General features: G+C 29.7%; 1 protein-coding gene across 4 annotated transcripts; it reads right to left on the bottom strand.

Annotated features, from left to right (window-relative positions):
- Positions 1-13,240: 13,240 nt before the first annotated feature.
- Positions 13,241-23,763, bottom strand: LOC104224515 (kinesin-like protein KIN-14E). Of its 4 annotated transcripts, none has more exons than XM_009776193.2 (24): positions 23,468-23,763; positions 22,661-22,914; positions 22,448-22,520; positions 22,137-22,268; positions 21,819-22,057; positions 21,373-21,700; positions 20,354-20,453; positions 20,096-20,277; positions 19,869-19,984; positions 19,595-19,697; positions 19,024-19,176; positions 18,774-18,920; positions 18,466-18,666; positions 17,984-18,148; positions 17,805-17,909; positions 17,565-17,705; positions 17,282-17,476; positions 16,857-16,983; positions 16,533-16,735; positions 16,252-16,434; positions 15,874-15,969; positions 15,526-15,723; positions 13,884-14,155; positions 13,241-13,698 (listed from the first exon to the last, which is right to left on the bottom strand). In XM_009776193.2, the coding sequence occupies exons 2-24, from the start codon at positions 22,804-22,806 to the stop codon at positions 13,506-13,508; spliced, it is 3,798 nt and encodes a 1,265-aa protein (XP_009774495.1). In that variant the 5' UTR covers positions 22,807-22,914; positions 23,468-23,763; the 3' UTR covers positions 13,241-13,505. The 4 variants fall into 4 exon arrangements, with proteins under 4 accessions (XP_009774495.1, XP_009774494.1, XP_009774493.1 ...); XM_009776192.2 differs by having other exon boundaries at positions 23,492-23,763; XM_009776191.2 differs by having other exon boundaries at positions 23,574-23,763.
- Between the last annotated feature and the right edge of the window lie 1,224 nt (positions 23,764-24,987).

The raw sequence follows: 24,987 nt of genomic DNA, 5'->3' as shown, positions 1-24,987 counted from the left end.
TGGTGACGGGTTGACGACGAAGACGCAGCAGCAGCCATGGGTGTCGAGCTCAAGCTCGAGCTTGACGAAGAAGATGAAACAGTGGCAGCCGGGTCCGTTTGGATGTAGCATAAGCAACAGTGGTGAAGCAGTAGCTGGTTCATATCTGCCATGGATGTCGAGACGGAGCTCGAAGGTGGTCGTTTGGTCGTTCATAGCTTGAGGACGACGATGGAGATGGTGTTGGTTGTTTGTTCGAGCTGGGGTCGTGAGGGTGATGAAGAACGACGTGTGTGTGTGTGTGTTGAGGGTGAGGCGTGAGGGGGAAAGGGCAGCAGCCATGGCTGCTTGGGGTTTTGGGGTGTTGTCTTGGAGAAGAAGAAGAGAGGGTGGGGCGGATAGGTTTTTTAGGGTTTGGGGGGATACAAAAATGAAAATCAAGAAAAGGGGTTGGGCGGGTGGTTTAGTTATGGGGCGGACCGGGTTGACCCGGGTTGAAATGGACCGGGTCATGGGAAGGTTGGGTATTTTTTGGGCCTGTGGTTTGAATTTGAAGAAGAGCCCAATTCCGATTTTCTTTATATTTTTGCTCTCTTTTCTTCTTTTATTTTCCTTAAACTGAAACTAAATTCTAAAATCCTTAAATTATCCAATAGAACTAAATTAAATTATATAAGCGCAAATTAACTCCCAATAACAATTAACACATAATTAAGTAATAATTAAGCATAAAATTGTACAATTGGACATTAAATGCTAAAAATGCAAACGATGCATATTTTTTTGTAATTTTCATTCTTGTAAAATAAACTTAATTATTCCTAATTGTAGAATTAAATCCTAAATGCAAATGCGACATATTTTTGTTTTTTTGTTTTTTTTATTAATTTAACAAATAAACATACACAGACAAATACAAATGATTATCTAAAATGTCACAAAAATTCTCAAAATTGCACACAAAGGAAAATCATTTTATTTTGAATTTTTTGGGAGTAATTCTTTCATAGGGCAAAAATCACGTGCTTACAGACATAATTGTGTTTTGTGCAGAAGATTTGTAGAAGTTTTAGTCGTTTTTGATTTGTGAAAACAGAAAATAAAGCATCTACAATCAGAATACAAATAATCTACAATTTATCTACAAAATATCTACAAACTGGGTACATTGAATTTTAATATCTCAATTCTCATTCAATTGTAGCATAATTGGAATTTTTGATATAATTGCATTTTTTTAGAAGATTTGTAGAAGTTTTAGTTATTTTTTATTTGTGAAAACATAAAATAAAGCATCTACAATCAGAATACAAATAATCTACAATTTATCTACAAAATATCTACAAACTGGGTACATTGAATTTTATTATCCCAATTCTCATTCAATTGTAGCATAATTGGGATTTTTGACATAATTGCGTTTTTTCAGAAGATTTGTAGAAGTTTTAGTCACTTTTTTATTTGTTAAAACATAAAATAAAGCATCTACAATCAGAATATAAATAATCTATAATTTATCTACAAAATATCTACAAATTGGGTACATATTTGGACTCGAAATGCTTCCCCTGAAATATATGTTTCACATTTTTTATACATATTTTTGTCCAAAATAGTACTAAATCATCCACTTAAATACAATTTTTATGCAATGTTGTTCAACTTTCATACAATAGGTAAATGAATAAAAGAAAAATAAATAAACAACTATCTACAATTTTTCTATAATTTCTGCAATATACGTCTTCTTCTTCTTCGAGGAGTTTCAATTTGAAATTCAGTCAAAACCAAGTCTAATCTTTACCAAACCCCTCAAAATTGAGATATAAACTCCAAACCATATTCCCAATTATTTTCAACAACACCCAATCCAAACAAATAATGATTTTTAAAAAACCCAAATTTGAATTCAAAGCTTTTTAATGATTGTCAATGGTGGAATTGCTGCTCTCTTTTCCTTTGCTTTGTATTTTTGCCATAATTGCTTTTGTTGCAGAAGAATTGTAGAAGATTTTGTCGATTTTGATTTGTGAAATCAGAGAAAATGTTGAAACAGAGTTTAGCGCAAAAACAGAGTACGAAAATTTTGTAAAGAAGTCGACGATAGTGATTACTGTGCGTGATCTGCGTTGAAAGATCTGGAAAATATTTAATTCCCCTTTTTTAGCGCGCCTAAATAAGGAATCCTACAACTATAATATTTCCTTATTTAATGCATTGTATATATTATGTAGAAATATTATTAGCATGAAGGGTAATATGCAAACTATGAACATATTTGGTAATATAGTTTCTTATATGGTATAGGAACGAAAATTTCCCTTAAATTATCCCATCTTGTAAGTTAGATAACTAATATGAAGTTATGAAATAATGAGCTTATCCTTCTTCCCTTCTCACCGTAACCTTTTTGTTTTTTGAATCAAGGCTAAAATAGGAAACAAAATATTATCCAAGATTATCCACCTTCAAACCAAACACATGCTTTGGATTGTATACAGTGTTATCCCATTTTTAGTCCAATGAACCAAAGATTATAATTTCAGGATAACTTTGTCTGTGAACCAAACAGCCCCTTATATTTTAAAACAACAATAACCAGCTATATCAAATTATTAATCTGTTTTTCAAGCTACATTATGTGCTACTAATAGTTACTAGTATTAGTACCTGCACGATACGCGGACAAAAATCATGTCAAATTATGATGTAGGTTGTTTAAATCATGTGTGAATAACCTTAAAATATAAACCTCTGAGATAAAAATTATATAACATTAGATATTAATTATGAAGAAGGATATGAAATTATTGTTTAAATCTCGTAGTGGACAACCTATTTTTTTTAATATATATGTGTAGTAGCATAACCCTTATTTTTAGTACTTGCATTTCGTTTTGCTGTCAATATTAAAGGATACTAAACATGTCATGTTATAATCTGTCTTGTTTGAGCACATTAGATAATATTATTTAATAAAATTCTTATTACCACTTTATTTTTATCTGAAAGTCAAATATGTCTTATTTATCACATCATTTTTATGCAAATTCTCTTTTTTGTTCTTTTCTTATAGTTATTGTATTATTTATTATTTAATATTATTATACTATCATCTAATTTTTTTATTAGCTTAATAATTAAATTAATGTATTGCTTATTATCCTTTAATAGTCTTTAATAAATATAAATATTTTATTCTTGAAATTTGGTATATTTTTACGCTTGTAACCTCTTATTCGGAATATTTTAATCATTTAAATTTAAAGTAATATTTTAAAATATAATTTAATTATTTAATTATTTATTTTTAAAATTAATTTAAAGTATAAGTATCCTCACACTGCCTCTATTTTTTATGCATTCTCTTCCCTACTACAATATTTTAATTAGTTTTTATATTAATGTTTCGCCTATAACAAAAATAATATTATATTTTATTTTAAATTATAACTTTGAATTAATTTATTTGATTATTATGTTCCAAGTGTATTGAGTTATCTTATAATTATTTTTGTATTAGATGCAGTTAAATTTTCTTTCTTCTTTAGCGTTAAGATGCAAATTTAATTTTTAATTTTATTAGTAAAATTACCTATATTAGAATTTTAATTTGTATTTTTAAATTTTCATTTTAATCATAAAAATATGTTTCTTAATTATTTTGAACATATTATATCTGAATGTTGTAGCAATATTTTCATTGTCATATTATTTCTTTGTGTAAATTTTCTTTCCTTTTTAGTTTTAAGATACAAAGTTAATTTTTAATTTTTATTAGTAAAATTACCTATATAGAAATTTATTTTTTATTTTTAAATTTTTATTTATTTTATTTTATTTTTCATAAATAAGACTTCAATTTTGTGGTATTATCTATAGTTTGAGCATTCTCATCATAGTTTTAAGAACTTTCTAATCTCAAATAATCTTTCCCTTTCATTTCGATTAGTAAATTTTTAATAATTTAACGTAATTTTGCTATTTTTTAATCTGATATATAGTCTTATTATGTTTTGTGTGGTTTTTCATTAACTTGTAACTTTATTTAATATCATTATCAACTACTATTCTTTAATGTAATACTATTATTAGCACCCGCACGGATGCACGGACATTAATTATGTCAAATATTTGTGTTATTTGGATTATATGCAAATAATTTTAAAATTTAAACTTTCTCGATAAATATAGATAATCATTGAATATTAATTAAAAAATACTACATGAAAACAATTAACCATTTCTCAAATCTCCTAGTTATAATTCTATTTTTCTTTTTGGGTATAATTCTTGCTGATGTCATTGGATCCTAAAAATATTCAGGAAGCAAAATAATAACTCATACTTATGACAAAACGATCAAAGGTTGAGACTATGAAGGACGCTTTGGATACGACTTGACTCTTTTAGTACTACTTGATCTCTTATTTGGTGTGTTGGTATCTTTTAAAAAATATTTATATTTTAAAATTTCAGTTTCTAAAACTTTATTAGTAAATAATAATTTTTTAATAATAATGTAAGTAAAAAATATTATCCTTAATTCAAAACTCATTTTAGTCGGCTATCTAAAAAAATTTAAAAAAAAATTTAGCCAGTGAATGTTTTTCCCAGTATGACTCCATTTTTATATTTGATATTAACCATGTTAAGTATCTGAGTTATTTGGATTATATGTAAATAACATTAAAATTTAAACCTTCTAGATAATTATAGATAATTGTTAGATATTAATTAAGAAACATTACATGAAAAAAGACTAATATTTTTTCAAATCTCGTTTTGATAATTTTATTTTTGCACCATTTTCATTGTTGTCACTGGAACCTAAAAATTTCATAAAGCGGAATAATAGCTCGTATTTATGGCAAAGCACAAAGGTTGACACAATATGAAAGCTTCTTTGGATACGACTCTTTTACTACGACTTGAACTCTTATTTTGTATGTTATTATTTAAAAAAAAGGTATTTCTATTTTGAAATTTCAATTTCTAAAACTTTATATATTTTCAATAATGATTATCTTTATAATGATGCAAGTGAAGATATTATCCTTAATTTAAAATTCACTTTAATTGACTATCTAAAAATTTAAATGATTTTTTAGCCGGTGAATCTTTATTTCGCTATGATTCCATTTTGAGTTTATCGATATCTCTAGCCACACGGATTTTGAATTTTGAATATTGAATACCCTATATATATAGATTTTAAAATATACTTTTTGTTACGCTTGAAAATCGCTATAGAAACTATCAAATAGAAATAAATATCCCTCTTGTTGAAGTCGAGAAAAAAAAACCTTTCACATAATTAAATGATTCAAACTTAATATTCTTCAACAAAAAAAAATATTATACCCTTGCAATGTTGGCTTGAAGAGGTTTCAGCTTATATCTTTTAATTCCTTGAAGGTGCTAAATTGAAATTAATGATAGCATTGTATAGCCAAAGTTTGTTATTTGTTTGATGTCCATTTATATAAATTGACTCTTCAAACAAACATTCTTCAAAAAGGAAAAAAAAAATTGAATATTGGATGATTTTTGTGATGTTTTTTTCTCCAACATGTAAGTTTACTTCATTATATATATGTAAGTAAGCTTTTATTCGATTTTTAAACTCTTTTTTGTTATTTGGATAAACATAGACGTGTGCCCTATATATTACATTTATTTTAAAATAAATTCGTTTTATTCAAATTCAAATCTAGCTATAGTGTTTTAAAGAACTATAATTATAGGGTTTTAAATGTGAAAGGATTTTATAGTTATATGCAGTTGTTGTTTTTTTTTTTTTTTTGGCCAGCGGCAAAGTAGTATTTAAATAATTAGAAAAGATAACAAAATTTCTAACATGATTGCACATGATCATTAACCAAATTAAGTATGATAACATGATAACAAAAGATAATTTTTTTTATTTTAATTTAAATTTAAAAACTTTATCTATGAATTAAAAATTATCCTTTAATTCAAAACTAACATTTTCTCAAATCTCTTAATGATAATTTTATTTTTGCACCATTCTTATTGGTTTCATTGGAACCTAAAAATAGTCACAAAGCGAAATAATAACTTGTATTTATGGAAAAGCACAAAGGTTGGCACTATATGAACGATTCTTTGGTTACGACGCTACTCTTTTACTACGACTTGAACTTTTATTTGGTATGTTATTATTTTTTTTTAAAAGTATTTCTATTTTGAAATTTCAATTTCTAAAATATTATATATATTTCAATAATGATTATGTTTATAATGATGCAAGTGAAAATATTATCCTTAATTTGAAATTCACTTTAATCAGCTATCTAAAAATTTAAATTATTCTTTAGCCGATGAAACTTATTTCAATATGACTCCATTTTTAGTTTATTGATATCTCTAACCACATATTTTGAATTCTGAATACTCTATATACATATTTTTTGTTCTTTGAATCATTAAATGTTAAATTAGTTAATTGTTATAATATAACATTGCATATATTGTCATGACCCGGATTTCCCCACCATCGGGAGTTGTGATGGCGCTTACTAACGGAGCTAGGCCAGCCAAACTTTAAACATTCTCTGATAACTTCTCAACAATAACCATATACGAAAGCAATTAAATAAAAGAAACCGAAGACTTTAAGTTTATAAAACTGAAATTCAAATGCGGAAGTTTAAGACAAATCTCTACCCAAAATCTGGTGTCACTAACTCACGGACTGCTAAAGAGTGCTACACACAAGTCTGAATGGAAATACAAAATATCTGTCTCGGTACAATGAAGACAAACTAAACATGGATAAGGACTTCGGCCTGCGAACGTCAGCTAGGCTACCTTGAAGTCTCTGGACTGAAGTCAGCTCCCGATCAATACGCTACTGCTTCGGTCCTAAAGCTGCTCTGGTACTGTAATCTGTGCAAAAAGCACAGAAGTGTAGCATCAGCACAACCGACCCCATGTGTTAGTAAGTGTCTGGACTAACCCCGGCGAGATAGTGACGAGGCTAGGACCAGACTCCAGATAAACCTGAGCAGATATATAATATGTTGTGGAAAATAAACAGGAATAAGCAGTTTAAAATGGAAGGGGTACATGCTTCGGGGAAACATATCGAGACCAACAAAAGAAACTTGTTAAAATATGAAAGGACAGCTCAATACCTACAACGATACAATAAAAATAATGTTGCGGCGCGCAACCCGATCCCTTATCATTTAACATTGTTGCGGCGTGCAACCCGATCCACATATATATAGCTGTTGCGGCGCGCAACCCGAACCAATATAATATCTGTTGTGACGTGCAACCCGATCCAATATATATATAGCAGTTGCGGCGTGCAACCCGATCCAATTCATTATCTTGTGGTAGGCGTACCACCCTCTCCCATTATCTTGTGGGTAGGCGTACCACCCGCTCCCACCCGGCGTGCAACCCTATATATATATAGACGATTTTAAACTCTCTTTTTTCATCTGCATAAATATAGACATGTACCATATATATTATATTATTTTAAAAGAAATTTACTTTATTCAAATATAGCTATGTGTTTTAGAGAACTACAATTATAAGGCTTTAAATGTTAAAGAATTTTATAGTTATATGCAATTACCTTTTTTTTTACCAAAGGCAAAGTAGCATTTAAATAATTAGAAAAGATAACAAAAGTTCCTAACATGATTGCACATGATCATTAACCGAATTAAGTATGATAACATGATAACAAAAGATAATTTTTTTTAATTTCAATTCAAAATTTTAAAACTTTATCTATAAATTTAAAATTGTCTTTTTCAAATATACAAATATATATATATATATATATATATATATATATATATATATATATATATATATATATATATATATATATATATATATATATATATATTTGCAACAAATAATAAAACCATAGTAAAATATAGAATAAAGTTACCATATAATATTGACTTGCCACTTGGCTTAACCACAATGTCAATTATATGTGGTAATTTTATTCCTTTAATATATATATATAGATTTTAAAACTTTATCTATAAATTTAAAATTGTATTTTTTCAAATATACAAATATATATATTTGTATTTCTATTTGATTAACATAGTAAAATATAGAAGAATATAAATTTTAAAACTTTATCTCTCTCTCTATATATATATATGTGTGTGTGTGTGTGTATATATATATATATATATATATATATATATATATATATATATATATATATATATATATGTATTTCTATTTGATTAACATAGTAAAATATAGAATAAAGTTACCATATAATATTGACATTTATTGGCTTGCCACTTGGCTTAACCACAATACCAATTATTTATGGTAACTTTATTCCTTTAATATATATATAGATAGATAAATATATAATTTTTTAATCATAAAATAAATATTTATTTTGATTTAAAAATATTGCTTGAAAATTTTAAATTATTTAAATTTTAATAATATTTTTAAGTATTGTATATTTACTTTATTTTATTTTCTAAACTTATGATTTATAAATATCCACACATTATCTCTAATTTATTTTTATTATTCAATATTATTAGTTTTTGATTTTGTATATTAGACTTGAGTTACGTGGACTTACCCATATTATGACTTTTCTTATCACAATATAAAAGACTTTCTTATCTCAAATTTAAATTAGTTTTACCCTTCTTCTCTATTATAAAAAATTTGAATTTATATTTTTTCTCTATTTAGTCTTTATTTTTGATATTATATTATTCAATTCCTAATATTATTACATTGTCATGTGAATTTTTATTAGCTTGCTTGAATTTAATATATATTTCTGTCACATCATTCTAATATAATATAGATAAAAATTAAATAACTTTCTCATCTCAAATTCATATATTTTTTTTATCATTCTATTTTTTAAATTGGACCGCATGTTTAAAAATTTATGTTATGCTTTCAAACTTAAATTAACTACACTCAATTCAAATATTAATTATATAAAAATATTTTCTTAATTGTTCGAACCCATTATATCTAAATAATATAGTAATATTTATGTATAAAATATTTGTTTGCTCGATTTATCAATATTAATATGACTTTATTATTCTTGTTATTAAAATATTTTTTACTGATTCTTTAAATTTTTTTTCTTGCCTTATAAATAATTTGTATACTTTATATAAGATCTTATTTTGCTGCTTGAATTTTTAAAAATTTTAAACTCAATAAATCTTTAATATCTTAAATAAATTCTAGTTTTATTTTATCTTTTAACTTACTCCAAAATATACATAGTCATAGGTTATCTCAATTTACGTATCTCTATATTTTTTATTTTTTCTATTATATTTATTTAATTAATTTTTTACCTCTATATTTCTAGCTAATATAGAAGAAAATCTATGAGTGGATCAATATATAGATATAAATATAAATATATAGATTAGATTTGTCTAAGATCTATTTTGATTATGTATAGGATTCATTAAACTACTTCCATTAATTATGTTTCCATATATAATTTCTAATTATTAAAGTTGTCATAAAAATTGTCAAGTGGCTTCATTTTAGCTTGCCACTTGGCTTAACCACAATGTATACTACTCTCCTTTTAATATAACTAGTATCAGTACCCACGCTATGCACGGACAAATTATTTCAAATTGCGATGTAGGTTGTTTGAATCATGTACAAATAACCTTAAAATATAAACCTCTCAGATAAAAATTATATAACATGAGAATTTAATTATGAAACATGATATGATATTATTGTTCAAATCACGTAGTGAACAACCAATCTTTTTAATATATACAACCTAACCCTTGATTTTGGTACTTATATTTCGTTCCGCTGTCGATATTAAAGAATACTAAATATGCCATATTGTGATCTATCTTGTTCGAGCACAATATATCATATTATCTTAACAAAATTCTTATTATAACTCTATTTTTATCTAGAAGTCAAATATATCTTATTCATCACATCACTTTTACATAATTTTTTTTTTTTTTTGTTCTTTTCTTATAGTTATTGTATCATTTAATATTTAATATTATTATACAATCATATAATTTGTTTATTATCTTATAATTAAATTAATGTCTTACTTTTTATCCTTTTAATAGTATTTAATAAAAATAAATATTTTTTTCTTGAAATTCGGTATATTTTTATGCTTTTATCCTCTTATTCATAATATTTTAATCATTTAAATTTATCAATAATATTTTTAAATATAATTTAATTATTTTATTTTATCTATTTTTAAATTAATTTAAAGTATAAGTATCCTCACATTACCTCTATTTTTTTTATGTACATTCTCTTCCTACTACAAATGTTAATTAGTTTTTATATTAATGTTTTACCTAGAGCCAAAATAATGTCATATTTTGTTTTAAATTGTAACTTTTAATTAGTTTAAAATATTAATACATAAGTTATTTGATTATCATGTTCCAAATGTATTGAGTTAACTTATAATTAATTTTGTATTAGATGCAGTTAAATTTTCTTCCTTTTTTAGCTATAAGATACAATTTAATTTTTAATTTTCATTAGTAAGATTACCAATATTAGAAATTTATGTTGTATTTTTAAAATTTTATTTAATCATAGAAAAAAATTCTTAATTGTTTGAACACAATATTTCTAAATATTGTAGTAATATTTTTACTATCATTTTAGTTCTTTACATAATATTTTAAAAAACAAAAAAATAATCTCATCTCAAATTCAAATAATTCTTATCATTCTATTTTCTAAAATGGACCGCATTTTTAAAAAAGTATGCTATGTATTCAAACTCAAACTAACTGCACTCGATTCAGATATTAATCATAGAAAAATATTTTCGTAATTGTTTAACATATCTAAATATTATAATAGTATTTTAACTATCATTTTATTTCTTTACATAAATTTTCTTTCTTTTTTAGTTTTAAGATACAAATTTAATTTTTGTAAAATAACCTATATTAGAAATTTATTTTGTCATTTAAAATTTTTATTTTTTATTATTGTTTTATTTTTCATAAGTAAGACTTCAATTTCCTGGTATTATCCATAATTTGAGCATTCGCATCATAGTTTTAAGAACTTTCTAATCTCAAATTCAAATAGCCTTTTCTTTTAATTTCTAATAGTAAATTTCAAATAATTAACATAATTTTGCTATTTTTTAATCTAATATATAGTCTTATTATATTTTATGTGGCTTTTCATTAACTTGTAAATTTATTTAATATCATTATCAACTACTTTTCTTTAATAACATAAGATAAATATATAATTTTTTTAATTATGAAATAAATATTTGTTTTGTTTTAAAAACATTGCTCGAAAATTTTAAATTATTTAAAATTTAATAATATTTTTAAGTATTGTACATTTATTTTATTTTATTTTCTAAACTTATGATTTATAAATGTCCTTACATTATCTCTAATTTATTTTTATTGTTTAATTTTTTTAGTTTTTGACTTTAACTATTAGACTTGAGTTAAATGGACTTATATTATGACTTTTCTTAGTATAATATAAAAAACTTTCTCATCTGAAATTTAAATAAGTTTGACCCTTTTTCCTATGATAAAAAATCTGAATTTTTATTTTTTCTTTATTTATTCATTATTTTTGATTTTATATTATTCAATACCTAATATTATTACATTGTCATATGAATTTTTATTAGCCTGTTTGAATTTAGTATTTATTTTTGCCACACTCATTCTAAATATAATATAGATAAAAATTTAAAAACTTTCTCATCTCAAATTCAAATAATCTTTATCATTCTATTTTTTTAATTGGACCATATTTTTAAAAAATTATGTTATGCTTTCAAATTTAAACTAACTGAACTTAATTCAAATATAATCATAGAAAAATATTTTTCTTAATTGTTCGAACACATTATATTTAAATGTTGTAGTAATATTTACGTATAAAATATTCGTTTGCACGATTTATCAGTATTAATATGAATTTGTTATTCCTGTTATTAAAATATCTTTTATTGATTATTTAATTTTTCTCTTACCTTATAAATAATTTGTATACTTTATGTAAGATCTTATTTTGCTGCTTGAAATTATTTAATTTTTAAACTCAATAAATCATTAATATCTTAAGTAAATTTTAGTTTAATTCTATATTTTAACTTACTCCAAAGTATACTCAATTTACGTCTTTATATATTTTTATTTTTTTATTATAGTTTTTAATTAATTTTTCACCTCTATATTTCTAGCTAATATAGAAAAAAATCTATGAGTAGATCAATATATAAATATAAATATAGATATAGATACAAATACACATATAAATTTAATTATAGATATATAGATTAGATTTGTCTAAGATCTATTTAGATTATGTATAAGATTCATTAAACTACTTCCATTAATTATGTTTCTATATATAATTTCTAATTATTAATATTATCTTAAAATTGCCAAGTGGCTTCCATTTAGCTTGCCACTTGGCTTAACCACAATGCATACTACTCTCCTTTTAATATAATATAGATATAAATTGTTATACATAATAACTAAATAGGTTACAACCCTTCCCTTTATTAGAAACGATCACAAGTTGCCCTTACCGTTAGAGGTCAATCCCGTGCTTGATTATGTCTTTGTTATCACATTATTAAGCTTGTTTTTGTAAAACATAAAATTATCTTTTTGGTGAGACAAAAATCAAGAAATGAAAATAGAGAAGTTTCCGCTCACTTACAATATATAAAAAAGTTTACTAGGGTGTACTAGGACTATCTAACGCTGCTATTATAGGTCATAAAACAATTAAGGAAAAGCCCTCAATCGAAGTGATTTCTTATTCGGCTGACCCTTTTAGGGGAACTTTTTATCAGAGTGCATGAACTTAAGCAAGTTAGAAAGAACGTTGAGAATTTGATAGGGATTAGGGAAGTGGACCATTCTGCTGAAATTAAGGAAAGTTGCTAATTGAGGATGAGTTTTGATTATGTAAAACAGAAAGCGAAAGGGACAGATTAACAATCCTATTTGTTAAATGACCAATATAAATTAGCTAAGTATAGACTTCAGTTACATATTGAGATCAGTAAGTATCTAACGAGGACTAGGTGACTTTATTCAGATCCAAACATTTATAAACGAAATTAGAAAAGAAATACTTCAGATTAATACAGTTGGTAAGTGGGGCTGCTTTGCCTATTTATCAACAAGAAGAAATTTCACACATCTGAAGCAAAGATAACAAGTTTTTGGGGGAGAAAGAATGAAGTAAACATTGATTGATTGTAAAGTACAATATACACATATAGCTCTATACAACATGAGGATTGAGGACTCCCTAAGCTAAATACTTTAAGCCTCCCTATATGACAACAAAATTCTGGGAAGGAAAATCTCAACCATTTAGCTGCAGTACAAACCAGCTGAACAAGCAGTTCAAATGTTCACCATTCCTCCTCATATTTTGGAGGCAACTAAACAAGATGCTCAACTTGATTCACTCGTTCTTCGCATTCAATTCTAGATGTTTTACATCGAATGACGACCATCAGTCTTGTCTTTAGTTGGCCGTTCATCTTGGATTTCCTCTAAATCCTCATCATCCCCTTTTCTACCAGCTTGTTCCTTCCAATATCCCACTAGCTTCTTTAACCGAGCGACTTCCTTAGATGAAACATTTTTGCTGGGATCATTTACAATGGAACGGACTCTTGATGCATACCTGGAAACCAAATTTATACTTATGTTATACCTTGATTACAAGTCGGCTCCATCGTATGATCAAATAAGGCTTAAAAGAGAGCATTTCAATTTAAGAAAGGAAAATTATAAGAATAACAGGATCGAAAAATAAAACAATATGACCTATTTCAACGATAAAGAACATATGCACAAGTAAGAACATACGTCAAGGAGTTGTGAGTCTCATCCAAGTTTGATTCTGCTGGAGAGATGTTTACAAACATAAGAGTTTTAGCATTTCCACCTAACGAGTCGCTCATCAACATGGTTAGCTTGTGATTCCGATAAGGAATGTGTTGATTTCCTGAAGATAATGCACTTATCACATCACCAAGTGCTGACAGTGACTTGTTAATGCTTTGAGCTTCTTTTAATTGATTGCCAGCTGAGCCAGATTTCTTAACTCTTTCTGAGCCAGCAAGATCCACAAAACTTAGCTGCACACACATAGAAAAGAATAAAGCAGAAACTAAAGAAACAAAGCAAAACTTTTGGTGATTCTATATTGGTAAAGTTCCTGAACATTATACACTTATTGGTAAATAACAAGATTTAGGTATTTCGGAGGGACTGACTACCGTACTCAAATAGATACCGCACCAACAGTAAATGAAGTTAAAATACCAAGATCCAAGCTAATGTGTTGCAAATAGGGTTGTGAATAATTTGGTAAACACTGAATTACTGTACCAAAACCGAAAAATTTGGTATCTTGTATGGTATTTGGTTTAAGTTTTTAAAAAATTTGGTATTAGGTACGGTATTCAATATTTCAAAAAAGAACTGCCGAAATACCGATACCATATCGAAATATATATAACACCCTCTATTCCAATTTATGTGACATTCTTTCCTTTTTAGTCGGTTCCAAAGAGAATGACACATTTCTAAATAATATTTAGTAACAATTCAACTTTAAATTTTCTTTTTTACCCTTAATGAGATGATTTCTAGCCACACAAATTTCTGTGGTTTATCTTAGACCACAAGTTTCAAAAGTCTTCCTTTATTTCTTAAACCCTGTGCCCAGTCAAACACCTTCACATAAATTGGGACGGAGGGGGTATGTATACACATATTATTAATTATAACATAAATATAAAAATTCTAAATACTTTCCTTTATTCTCTAAGTTCAGCAATTGATTCTAAACAAGTAACAAGACATTTTCAATGCTCAAATATTCCTTTATGTGTCATTTTCTCTCATTGAGTTGATACTTGCTGATTTTGGACAAAGATTTTATCAAGAAAGATTTTTATATTTGTTTTTGAGTACTTTAATTAAGAATATTACAGTTTATGGCTCTATACACTAGTTACCGAAGTTACCGAACCGAATAAACCGAAACCGAAAGGAGAAAAATCGAAACATACCAAATTTAATTAGGTGCGGTATTGGTATAGCATTTTAAGGAACCGAATATACCAAATCGAAATGTCTAAATATCGAACCGTACCAACCGACGAACACCCTAATTGCTAACATCTTAGTAATACACATGGCTAACATCTTATTAACGTGAATTAGTGCTTACCAATACAAATAATAATATTATTATCATATGTTTGTTGTGGAATTAGGCTTTACGTGTTATAAGAATACTACAATATAAATAACAAGTTAAAAAGAACACAACAGTATTTTTTGTGCATGTGTGTATATATATAAGTTCAGTTAAAAAAGTTTAAGGCCTCTTATTAAAATTTGGTTTTAGGCCACATTTTATTGAGCCACCCATGCCAATATCATATAAGTCGTGCAAGTTCACATTGTCGCAAGAAAGTAGAAAGTGTGATGCACGCACCTTCCCTCTGGCAATTGCCTGCGTTTGAAGATTGGTACTCTCAATAATAACTGAAACTATAAGATGAGACCTTGAACTCTGCTCATTCATCAAGGTTCCAGTCGTATGACGTTGTTCAGATCCTCTTTGGATTATTGTCTTAAGTTCCTCATACGTTGAAATAGACACCACTGTCACATTTTCCACAGAAACCATGCCCTGTTTATGCCAAATTTTGCTAATTGTTACAGCCAAAATAAAAAGATATACATAAGCTCGTTCAAGCTTGGACATAATGAAAAGAGAAGTGCAAAAGAATTATTGACTAAAGAAGTATTGATAATTTGTGAGGCTCTAAATAGCAATCACCTTTGAATCTTTTTTTATATCCAATCTCAAGCGCTTTGCATTCTTTGGCAATAAGAGGTCCACCAATGTATCCTGATACAACTCTACCATGTATGCCTGATCAAGTTCACATCAGTCATAAGTTTACAATGGTTTATAATGGGCCTTCAGGACGTACATCTATTCACTTCACAAGCACTGGATAAGGAGAGAAATCATATGAAAAGAAAAAAGGAAGGTGACAACATGGTATTACTCATAGTTTGACAGTTTTTATAATTAGATGTTCCACCGGAGAATCGGAATTTAGAAAGTTGAAGCATAATTAATGCACTAACTATATTATCTGAAGCCGGAATAAAAGCCTACCATAACCTTTAAAGCATTAGAAGAGTTTACCTTTAAAGAGAAAGAAAACTTATTACTATCTCGCTTCATAATTCTAAAGAGTTCAGATATAGCTCTTGGTGTCAGTCCTGGATTACTATCCGCTCCATAGATTGTGAATGTCTTGCCAGATCCAGTTTGTCCATATGCAAATATGCAAACATTATATCCATCAGCAGCTGACTGCACCAAATACTGCAACAACAACACGTCTAACTTAGAAGCTGCTAGGCAATATGCATATATTAGATCCTAGCAAAGTTCTATAAGAGGACAATTGACTTTTTGCTTGCCTTAGTGTCTTCGAACACATCATCTTGAGTGGAATTTCCGTCAAAGACACGATCATACATGTGTTGTTTTGCTTTATCATCTTTCCATATATGTTCAATAGTAAACTCATCAACACTTCTCATTACATTTCTTTCCTTCGCTATAATTTCCTTTTCACAAAGAGGTCTTAATCTGCAGTAGACTCTGATCTTGCCTTTCATATCTGAGACATGAGTATGGTCCATAGTATTACACTTTAAAAAGAAATTTCAAATAAAAAATAAACAAGGACCTTCAAAATTGCAATGTCAGTAGCACAAAATAAAAAAGGCAGGTAATTATACCTTCTATTGTGTTGAAGTACTTTTTCCTTAGAACTTGTTCCTCTCGGTAAAGCGCTTCCATTTCAGCTAATTGAGCCCCTTGCATTTTCAAGATGGTGGCAGTTTGTTCATTTTTTCGATCAATGTCCTGAGTAAAGTAAGTGTCAAATAAAAAAGAAAATACAATATTCCATGCAGCATGATAAATACATTTTTTGACACAAATATTTGTAAACTCTGCCTATGAGAGCTTGTCCACATTGCTAGTTCCAAGCACATATAAAGGAGGAGGATTTTGTAAGTTCACTATCAACATAAAATTAGTTAATTTAAAATGAATCCTCACAATAATGAACCAATAGATATTGAGGATCATATAGGCGATCACAACTAGCTTGGGAAGAAGGTATAGTTATAGTTGTAAATACTTTGTACAAGATATTCACCTCTTTCATTTCTCTTAGCTCCTCGAGCTCCTTTAAATTATTCTGTAGCATTTCTAGTTCCCTGTCTTTAGCTTCAAGCCCTGACCGTGCGACAACCAAATCATGTTTGGCCTCTTCCAGTTTCCTTTGAAGTTCAGAGACTTGGAGCCTCAGCGCCTTGCATTCTTTTTCAAAATCTTTCTGAAGGTTTTCCATCTATACCCAAAATATCAGAGCAAATCAACAAAAAATCAATATAAATGCAGAATGCATGTTAAACACAAAGACATGGAATGCAACATACCTCACTTGATTTCTTCTTTTCTAGCCCTATGATTTTTTCCTCAAGTGATGTTCTTTCACTCAAAAGCTTCCTCTTTGTTTCTTCTGCAGCGCGCAACTCCATAGTACGAGCTCTCAACTCTTCCTGGATCTTCTGTAAGACCTGCATGTAAAGCCACATAAGTTTGTGTTTTTTTAGGTTGATCAAACTAACTAACTAATTTGGACAGATAACTAAGGCCAAACACATATTTATAGCTACCTGGTTATTCGCTTCAACCAACTCCTTTGTAATATTTTTCTCCAAACCTTTAGAACTTAATTTTGAAAGTCGCATTTCCAAGTTCTGCTTCTCCGTTAGTGCAGCCTGTAAAGAAGGCACTAATATAATGAGATGATTGCCGCCTCAATACACCAAATTTAAGCACATTTAACAAACACCTGAAGCTCTGCATCTTTTTCATTGCATAGAGATCTAAATTTTTCACAATCATAAGCAGCAGCTGCTAAATTTTGCTTCTCTGATCTCAAGTTATCTTTTAAGCTATCCAATTCTTCTTGCATCTTCGATTCTTCTCTTTGCCTTTCATGTAAATCTTCCAGTAACTGCTTATCAATACAACCACCATGAGCTATCAAAGCAAATGTGTGCCAAAAATACATCACATTGTATCTTTGTATTGTGATTGAAATGATAGATAGATATATGCATAGCGGGTAGAGCAAATGGGTGACCTGTACACTTCAGCACAGACACAACTGATAGAAGGAGTTGGGAATTCCAGTATTTCAACTTATGGTAACAGAAAAGAACAGTCCATGTTTACATATTACCAGCAGCATATACCTTGCATGTTAAACATTTTTGTTCGAACTTCTCATAAAGCATAAAAGTTTCTTCTACAACAACAAATACCACTCACATCATTGACTTTCTTCTGAGATTCTTCAAGGGCGCGAGACAAATCCTGAATGCGTCTTTCATTAATGTCAGTGTTTGCAGTTTTGAGATTATTTGGAACATCTGCATTAACGCAACCATTAGCTGCAGAACGGGCTTTTGAGTAGCGGCGTAACATCACATCATTAATATGTGTCTGTAGAGCAACACAAATTTCCTCTCCCTGCATAGAATGAAGATGTCAAGATATGTAAAATAGTGAGCCAGATTGAATCAACCATCTATAAACACAATAAGATAAGCATGTTCCATAATAGACCAGCTTTGAACCTGTTTTGTTTCGAACTGAAAGATATGCAAGACACCAGCAACTCTCATCTTAAAGAACACAGCAGTGTTGCTGCTACCAAATTGCATTATGTCCCTCAACTCAGCTGAGTGCAAATACTCCTTTGGAACTGGACGGAAAAAATGAACCTGTGGGGAACAAAAGATCATACTTGAAAACTGAAGAAATGCGTAAAGTAAATACAGATCCATCTTCTCAACCTGATAAGCATCACTATGAATTACATCTTACCCCACGTTTATTAATGCCCAATATGATTTTCCCAGGCAAAAGTCCAATAGGATCATCAATCTTTCGAACAGCAAAGAAAACTGAATTTCCATAAGGAAGTGTCCTCAGAATCCGCAAAAATTGTTGTTTGGCATCATCTTTTGTCAGATTTTCCTAGAGAGATTAAAAGAATGAACCTTATGTTGACATGGTATCAGTTCACAAACACAAAGGAAATTCATGCATAAAGTAATCTAAGGAATTTCAACATAAATCATGGAATGCTGATTGGTAAACTTGCCACAGTGAAAAGAAAAAAAACAAATAGAAAGAAAATGAGCGACTGGAAAGGAACTCAAGGACAAAAGCCAAGCACTGCTGTTAGTTCTCTTTTCCTGCACACAAAAAGTGGCCTTGAGAAATACAGGAGGCACAAATCATCTAATATTGATTGGAGAACACCTTATATTATGAATGAAAATGTATATTAAGCATAAAGAAACATCATTAAGGAAAATGTAGATAAAACAACTTCTATTCAGTTTCTTAGAACATGATTCCTAGACCAAGGAAACCCAGATAAAGCTCTTACCATCAATTTGTAACGAGAAAGTATATCCAATTCCCATTCCCTCTTTGCCCGTGTCATTGCAATTTGTCTGGGTAGAAAACGCTCCAGCAGTGATGTCCAGTCACTGAAATAAACAACTTAGCATATAGGACAGGCATAAATACTACAGCACGTTCAGTCTTTGAAAGAAATAGTACTAGTAAAGTGGAATAAGAAACTGGGGACAAGTCCAATATGGGAAAAAAGTAATGAGGCATAATTTGAAAGGAAGAAAAGTTAATAAAAAACTACTGACGTGCAAGATTCAGGGCCATCAACATATCCAATGTCAACCAGTATCTGAAGAGCAGACATCTGTGCTGCATCATCCTTGCCAACAGGATAATTGCCCATTATGTAATCATGTTGTAACTGTGACCACAGAACAAATATTATAACAAAGTAGAATCAACTTTGACTTGAAGGTACACGAATGAGCTTAAACATTTAGCATATCAATTCACTATAAGCAAACTGACATACTTGAACATATGACAATTGCACGAACATTGGTTCTGTAACAGCTTCATCTGACTCCCGAAACAACTTCTTTTTGAAACTTAGTTTACAATGCAAAATCTCCCCTTTACTTCGGTCTTTTGATGCCTTAAAGTCCGCCAACAGATCTCCAATATACTTATTTTCATCCAAACAAATGTACTCCTCTACAGAAAACATACATGCTTAAAATGCAAAACATTTGACCTTAAAAGAATTTATGAAGTGGAAAGGAATCAGTACCATTTCCAGGATCTGGAGATTTAGACCCAGTAACAACCTTACGGCACTCGAACAGACTGAAGCTTGCATGAGCAGACAATTTGATTATCCCTGCAACCTCCTGAAAGAGCAAGTATGTCACACAAAAATTACAAAGGAAAATATCACCATCATATCCACTGTTAAATTTATCTGCTTCCCAAAGAAACTAGAATGCGGTAAGAGAAACTTCTTAAATCAAGACCGTCAAATTTAAAAAGTGATAAATAACCATGTCAAATGATCTTAGAACCTTTCTAAAATCAGAGTTAGAGGGACTAAGCCATCTATACATAAATCAGACTTTGAAATTCTTGAGTCTAAGAGAAGGGAAAAAAAGGAGAAAAGAAAAAGAAGTAACAGACAGATAGCACAAAAATTAAGGTTCCAGAAGATTATAAGAAGCTGTTCATTTGACTGATCAGAAGCCATTTGTTACTTCTTAAGCATTTTTTGATTTAGTAGTTACTCCTTAAACATTAACCAAGCAAATAACAAATCCACAATAACATGAGATGTATGCTGGAAGGAAGCACAAGACTGATAAAGAAACCATAAACAAAGAAGAAAGGAAGAGATAAAAGAGAGAAACAAGCAATGCAAGTTTTGGTGTTAAAGAACATATCCCACATGGGTTGTATAAGTCCAAAGGGTTTATAACAGCCTAGGATACTCCAATATTATCTTATGGTTTTAGCTTGGATATTCAGATTGTCCTACACCAAAAAAGTTACACTTGTCCCACTTTCCTGTGCAATATTTTTCGTTAAACTTTACCTAAATACCAAAGGATAACTAGTGAGCCCTACATGTTCCTCGTATGCCTAGAGATTTTCCAACTGTCATGTAAAGTTCATGTTGAGTCAGACATAGCCATTAGCTTTTTGGATAAAAGAGTGATGAATAAAAACAAGGATCTCCTAACTCTTGCTAAGCTCTACCACATTATAAATACCGTGCACATTTTGTCGTATGTATACTGTATGGAAATTCAGCAATACCTCAATAGCATCAGCTACCGTTGTGGCCATGTCATATGTAATTTCTTCGAACGTTTCATCCAAGAAAAACACTATTGTAGTAAGCTTTTTACCAGTTAAGAGAGCTTCAATCTCCTCACGACCAGGTATCGTGTGCCTAGGTCCAGCCTTAATAGAACGTTTCAACGCATTTAGAGTATTTATTGCATAAACTTGAACCTCAGAATCAGTATTAATTCCATGTGCAACAGTATGAATATATTCTGACAAGTATCCACCAATTTCCTTGCTCGGAGGCATGCAAGATGCACACAAGTACATTAGCTCCCATGCTTTAATCAAAGAATGCCTGTATTTACGAAGCAAGCATGTGAGGAACATTGTCAAGTAAAAAGCAATAGAATGAACAGGAAGAAGAGAATATCAGCTTCCCATTTCTCAATTAATAAGCTTGATGTCAAAAGTACCTCTCCGGATTATTCCTTGTTTGCTTTGAAATTTGGGCAAACATTTCATCACGAAGCTCAGACCGCTTCAACGCCTGCTTAAATAGCTTGCCAACAAGCTCGATTCGCTCATCCAAGCTGATTGGAGCTGCTCTATCATAGGAATCAATACCCATATACTTCAGAATGGACTGAAATAACTTAACTGTCCTGCCAACGAGATCGCCATTTATTTTCAGAATTGATGTTGGAATGGGTTCCTGTCAGGATGGGAGTTGTTTTTAGTTTGTACATGCCAAAGAAATTAAAAGTGTAAACAGCTAAAGAGCTTAATCTTACCCTTTGGAAACACAACATATCCTCAAATGTGAACTTTTCCCGAACTTGTGGCCCAACGGATTTTTTTAAAAAGAACCCACGTTTGCCAGCAGATTGAAGCTGCTTTTGCATAGCTTTCAAAAAACCCTCAACCTATAACCACAAAGAATCTCTATCACCTCTCTAAAGTAAAAGGAAAACAGAATTGAGGTCTGTCACGTCATTCTTAATAGAATTCAGAAAAGAAAAAAAAAGTCACTCCAGTCTTCGACTCTTTGTTGTGTGCATACAGATTGAAATGATTTTCTTTTTTTCGGAAAGACATGTCTCACCTGGAATCTGTCAATATATGGTATCGCGCCAGCAAGTTCGGGTGACAGAACTGATGAGAGAGTAGTTGGGGTGCTACACATTGCACAAGGCAAAACACAGTTGGTAATTGTAACTTGTAAGTTATATAGTATCAAACAACACTACCCATTTCATCAACATGTAAAATAACACCAAAGTAAATCAAAATGGAAAAAATGAAGGGAGAGACTTACGGTGGAGCAAAATTGGAACCATCACTATCATAATCATCCCCATTTGAGGTTGCAAAAGAATAGTGTGAAGGTGTTTCATATCCGTTACTTGAGCCAAAAGAAGACCTGCTTGACCTCATGCTAACTGGTGGCATATCAGAAGTCATGTTCCAAAATTATAGTCTCAACTCTATACAACTATTAGAAAGACCATCCAACTTCTCAATTAAGCAATATTTTGCTGACCCTTAATCTTCAATAGCTTCCTCAGTTACCTGACCAAATTAATAACACCATGATTATTAGAAATCAAAGAAGCCCAAAAGCATAACTTGATCCACCAATTTTGAATCAGATTCCAAAAAAATATATCCACACATTAGAGAAGGTGCCAATTTCAACAAATAGTCAACATAAGTCCAAAAACATAAGCATCATTAACCGGAGCAAACCATAACAGAATCACAAAATACTATCAGCATTGCACCATATGCTATAAACTTCACAGAAAAACTCAAAAGATTAGATAAGTAGCAAGCTACCTAGCAGCCACCAAATAACCAACAAATTTTTCTCCTAAAACAAAGAACCGACTAATTCTTTACACCGAGATCCACTGAATCAAAAGCAAAAAACTGCAGAAAATGTTAGAAAATTTCAAACTTTGGAATAAGATTACACATTGGGGGAAAAGACAACAAGTCATAACCACTGAAGTAGATCGAAAACCCACAATGACAAATCAAAAGCGCAAAAATCCAGTAGACAAAACAGCATAACATCAGTTGTAGCTCAGAAATAAAAGCATAAAAACTTCTGGGTAAGTGCCTTTCTTTTTCGAACTTTGTGTACCTCCTAAGCAGAAATGCTGTTCACACTTAGAGAAGCTCATAAATTAGAAAAGGGTAAGTAAGTGAAGGATATATGAGAATACCAAAGTAAAAAATGATGAAAAAAAGAAGCTTTGGGATTATGCTTTCCTTAGAATGAAAGATCGCCACCACCAGAGAGAGAAAAATAGAAAGAGAGATGTAATGGTGGTGGAGTGAAGGAGGGAGAAAGAAGATGGTGTGGAGGGTCACGAGAGTTTTTTAAATAATTTCAAAGCTCTTATTTGGGCAAAATGTACAACGAAAATTAGAAATGGTGTTCCAATAACTTGGATATAGTTATACTACCATATAAAATATCAGAATTGTCTGCTTATTACATTTGGTCCTGATTTTGTTAAATGAAGTGAATAAAGTTTTTTATTTTCATAGCAAACTATTTTCTTTCTGTTTTTTTCTTCCTCCGGAATTTTAGAAAAACTTGCATTTTTCCTTTTGCCTAAATTAATCCCAACTCATAAAATTTCACATTAGTAATATAATGCTTGATTGTACAAAAATAAATCCTATATTTAATTCGGGGTATAGCATTTGATAAACCTTATTAAACTATATACACTTCTAATATGTAAAAATTTGTGTATTATTTTATTCGTGATAAAAATTAACAAAGATAGACTATATCTTGTATTTGATAAGAGGCATAACTCTAGATTTCTCTTTTTCTTTTCTAGGTTTATTTTTTGGGTTTCCAAATTTTACCTTTTGTTACACGAAGAAAATTGGACAATTTGAGACACGTAGTAGAACATCTTAATCTAAATTAGAGTATATAAGGATCAAGCCAAATTAAATCTTCACAGAATTTGATATAAACGAAATTTGAAGAATTTTCCTAAATTATACAAAAGAAAGACGTTTTAAGTGTCACGACTCGGATTTCTCACCCTCGGGACTAGTGATGGCGCCTACTAATGTGAGCTAGGCAAGCCAATCCTTAACTGCTTACTTCATTAACAAATTACTTCTTTTACCAATTAGCAGTAATATCATGAAAATAACGGAACTAATTAAATGTGCGGAAGACTTAAATTAAAGAAACTGAACAATAATGCGGAAATTAACATGTGCCTCTACCCAAGAACTGGTGTCACATTACTCACGAACTTCTAAGAGTACTAAATACAACCGTTTGAAAGAAAAATATAAACTGTTTGTCTCGGAAACATGAGATAACATACGGAAATAAAAGATAGAGAAGACGCCGGGCTTGCGAACGCCTGCAAGGCTACCTCGGTGTCTTACTGGACTGAAGGTTGGTTCACGCGCTACTGCTGATGTCCAAGACCTGGATCTGTGCAAAAGAGCACAGAGTATAGTATCAGCACAACCGACCCCATGTGCAGAAGTAGTGACGAGGCTAGGACCAGACTCCAAATAAACATGTGCAGTTCACACACACACACACACACACACACACACACACACATATATATATATATATATATATATATATAT

The sequence above is a fragment of the Nicotiana sylvestris genome, chromosome 2 (genome assembly GCF_000393655.2).
Source record: "Nicotiana sylvestris chromosome 2, ASM39365v2, whole genome shotgun sequence".
NCBI classification, from domain to species: domain Eukaryota; kingdom Viridiplantae; phylum Streptophyta; class Magnoliopsida; order Solanales; family Solanaceae; genus Nicotiana; species Nicotiana sylvestris.
Note: the sequence above shows the minus strand (reverse complement) of the source record. Positions and strands in the feature narration are given on the sequence as shown.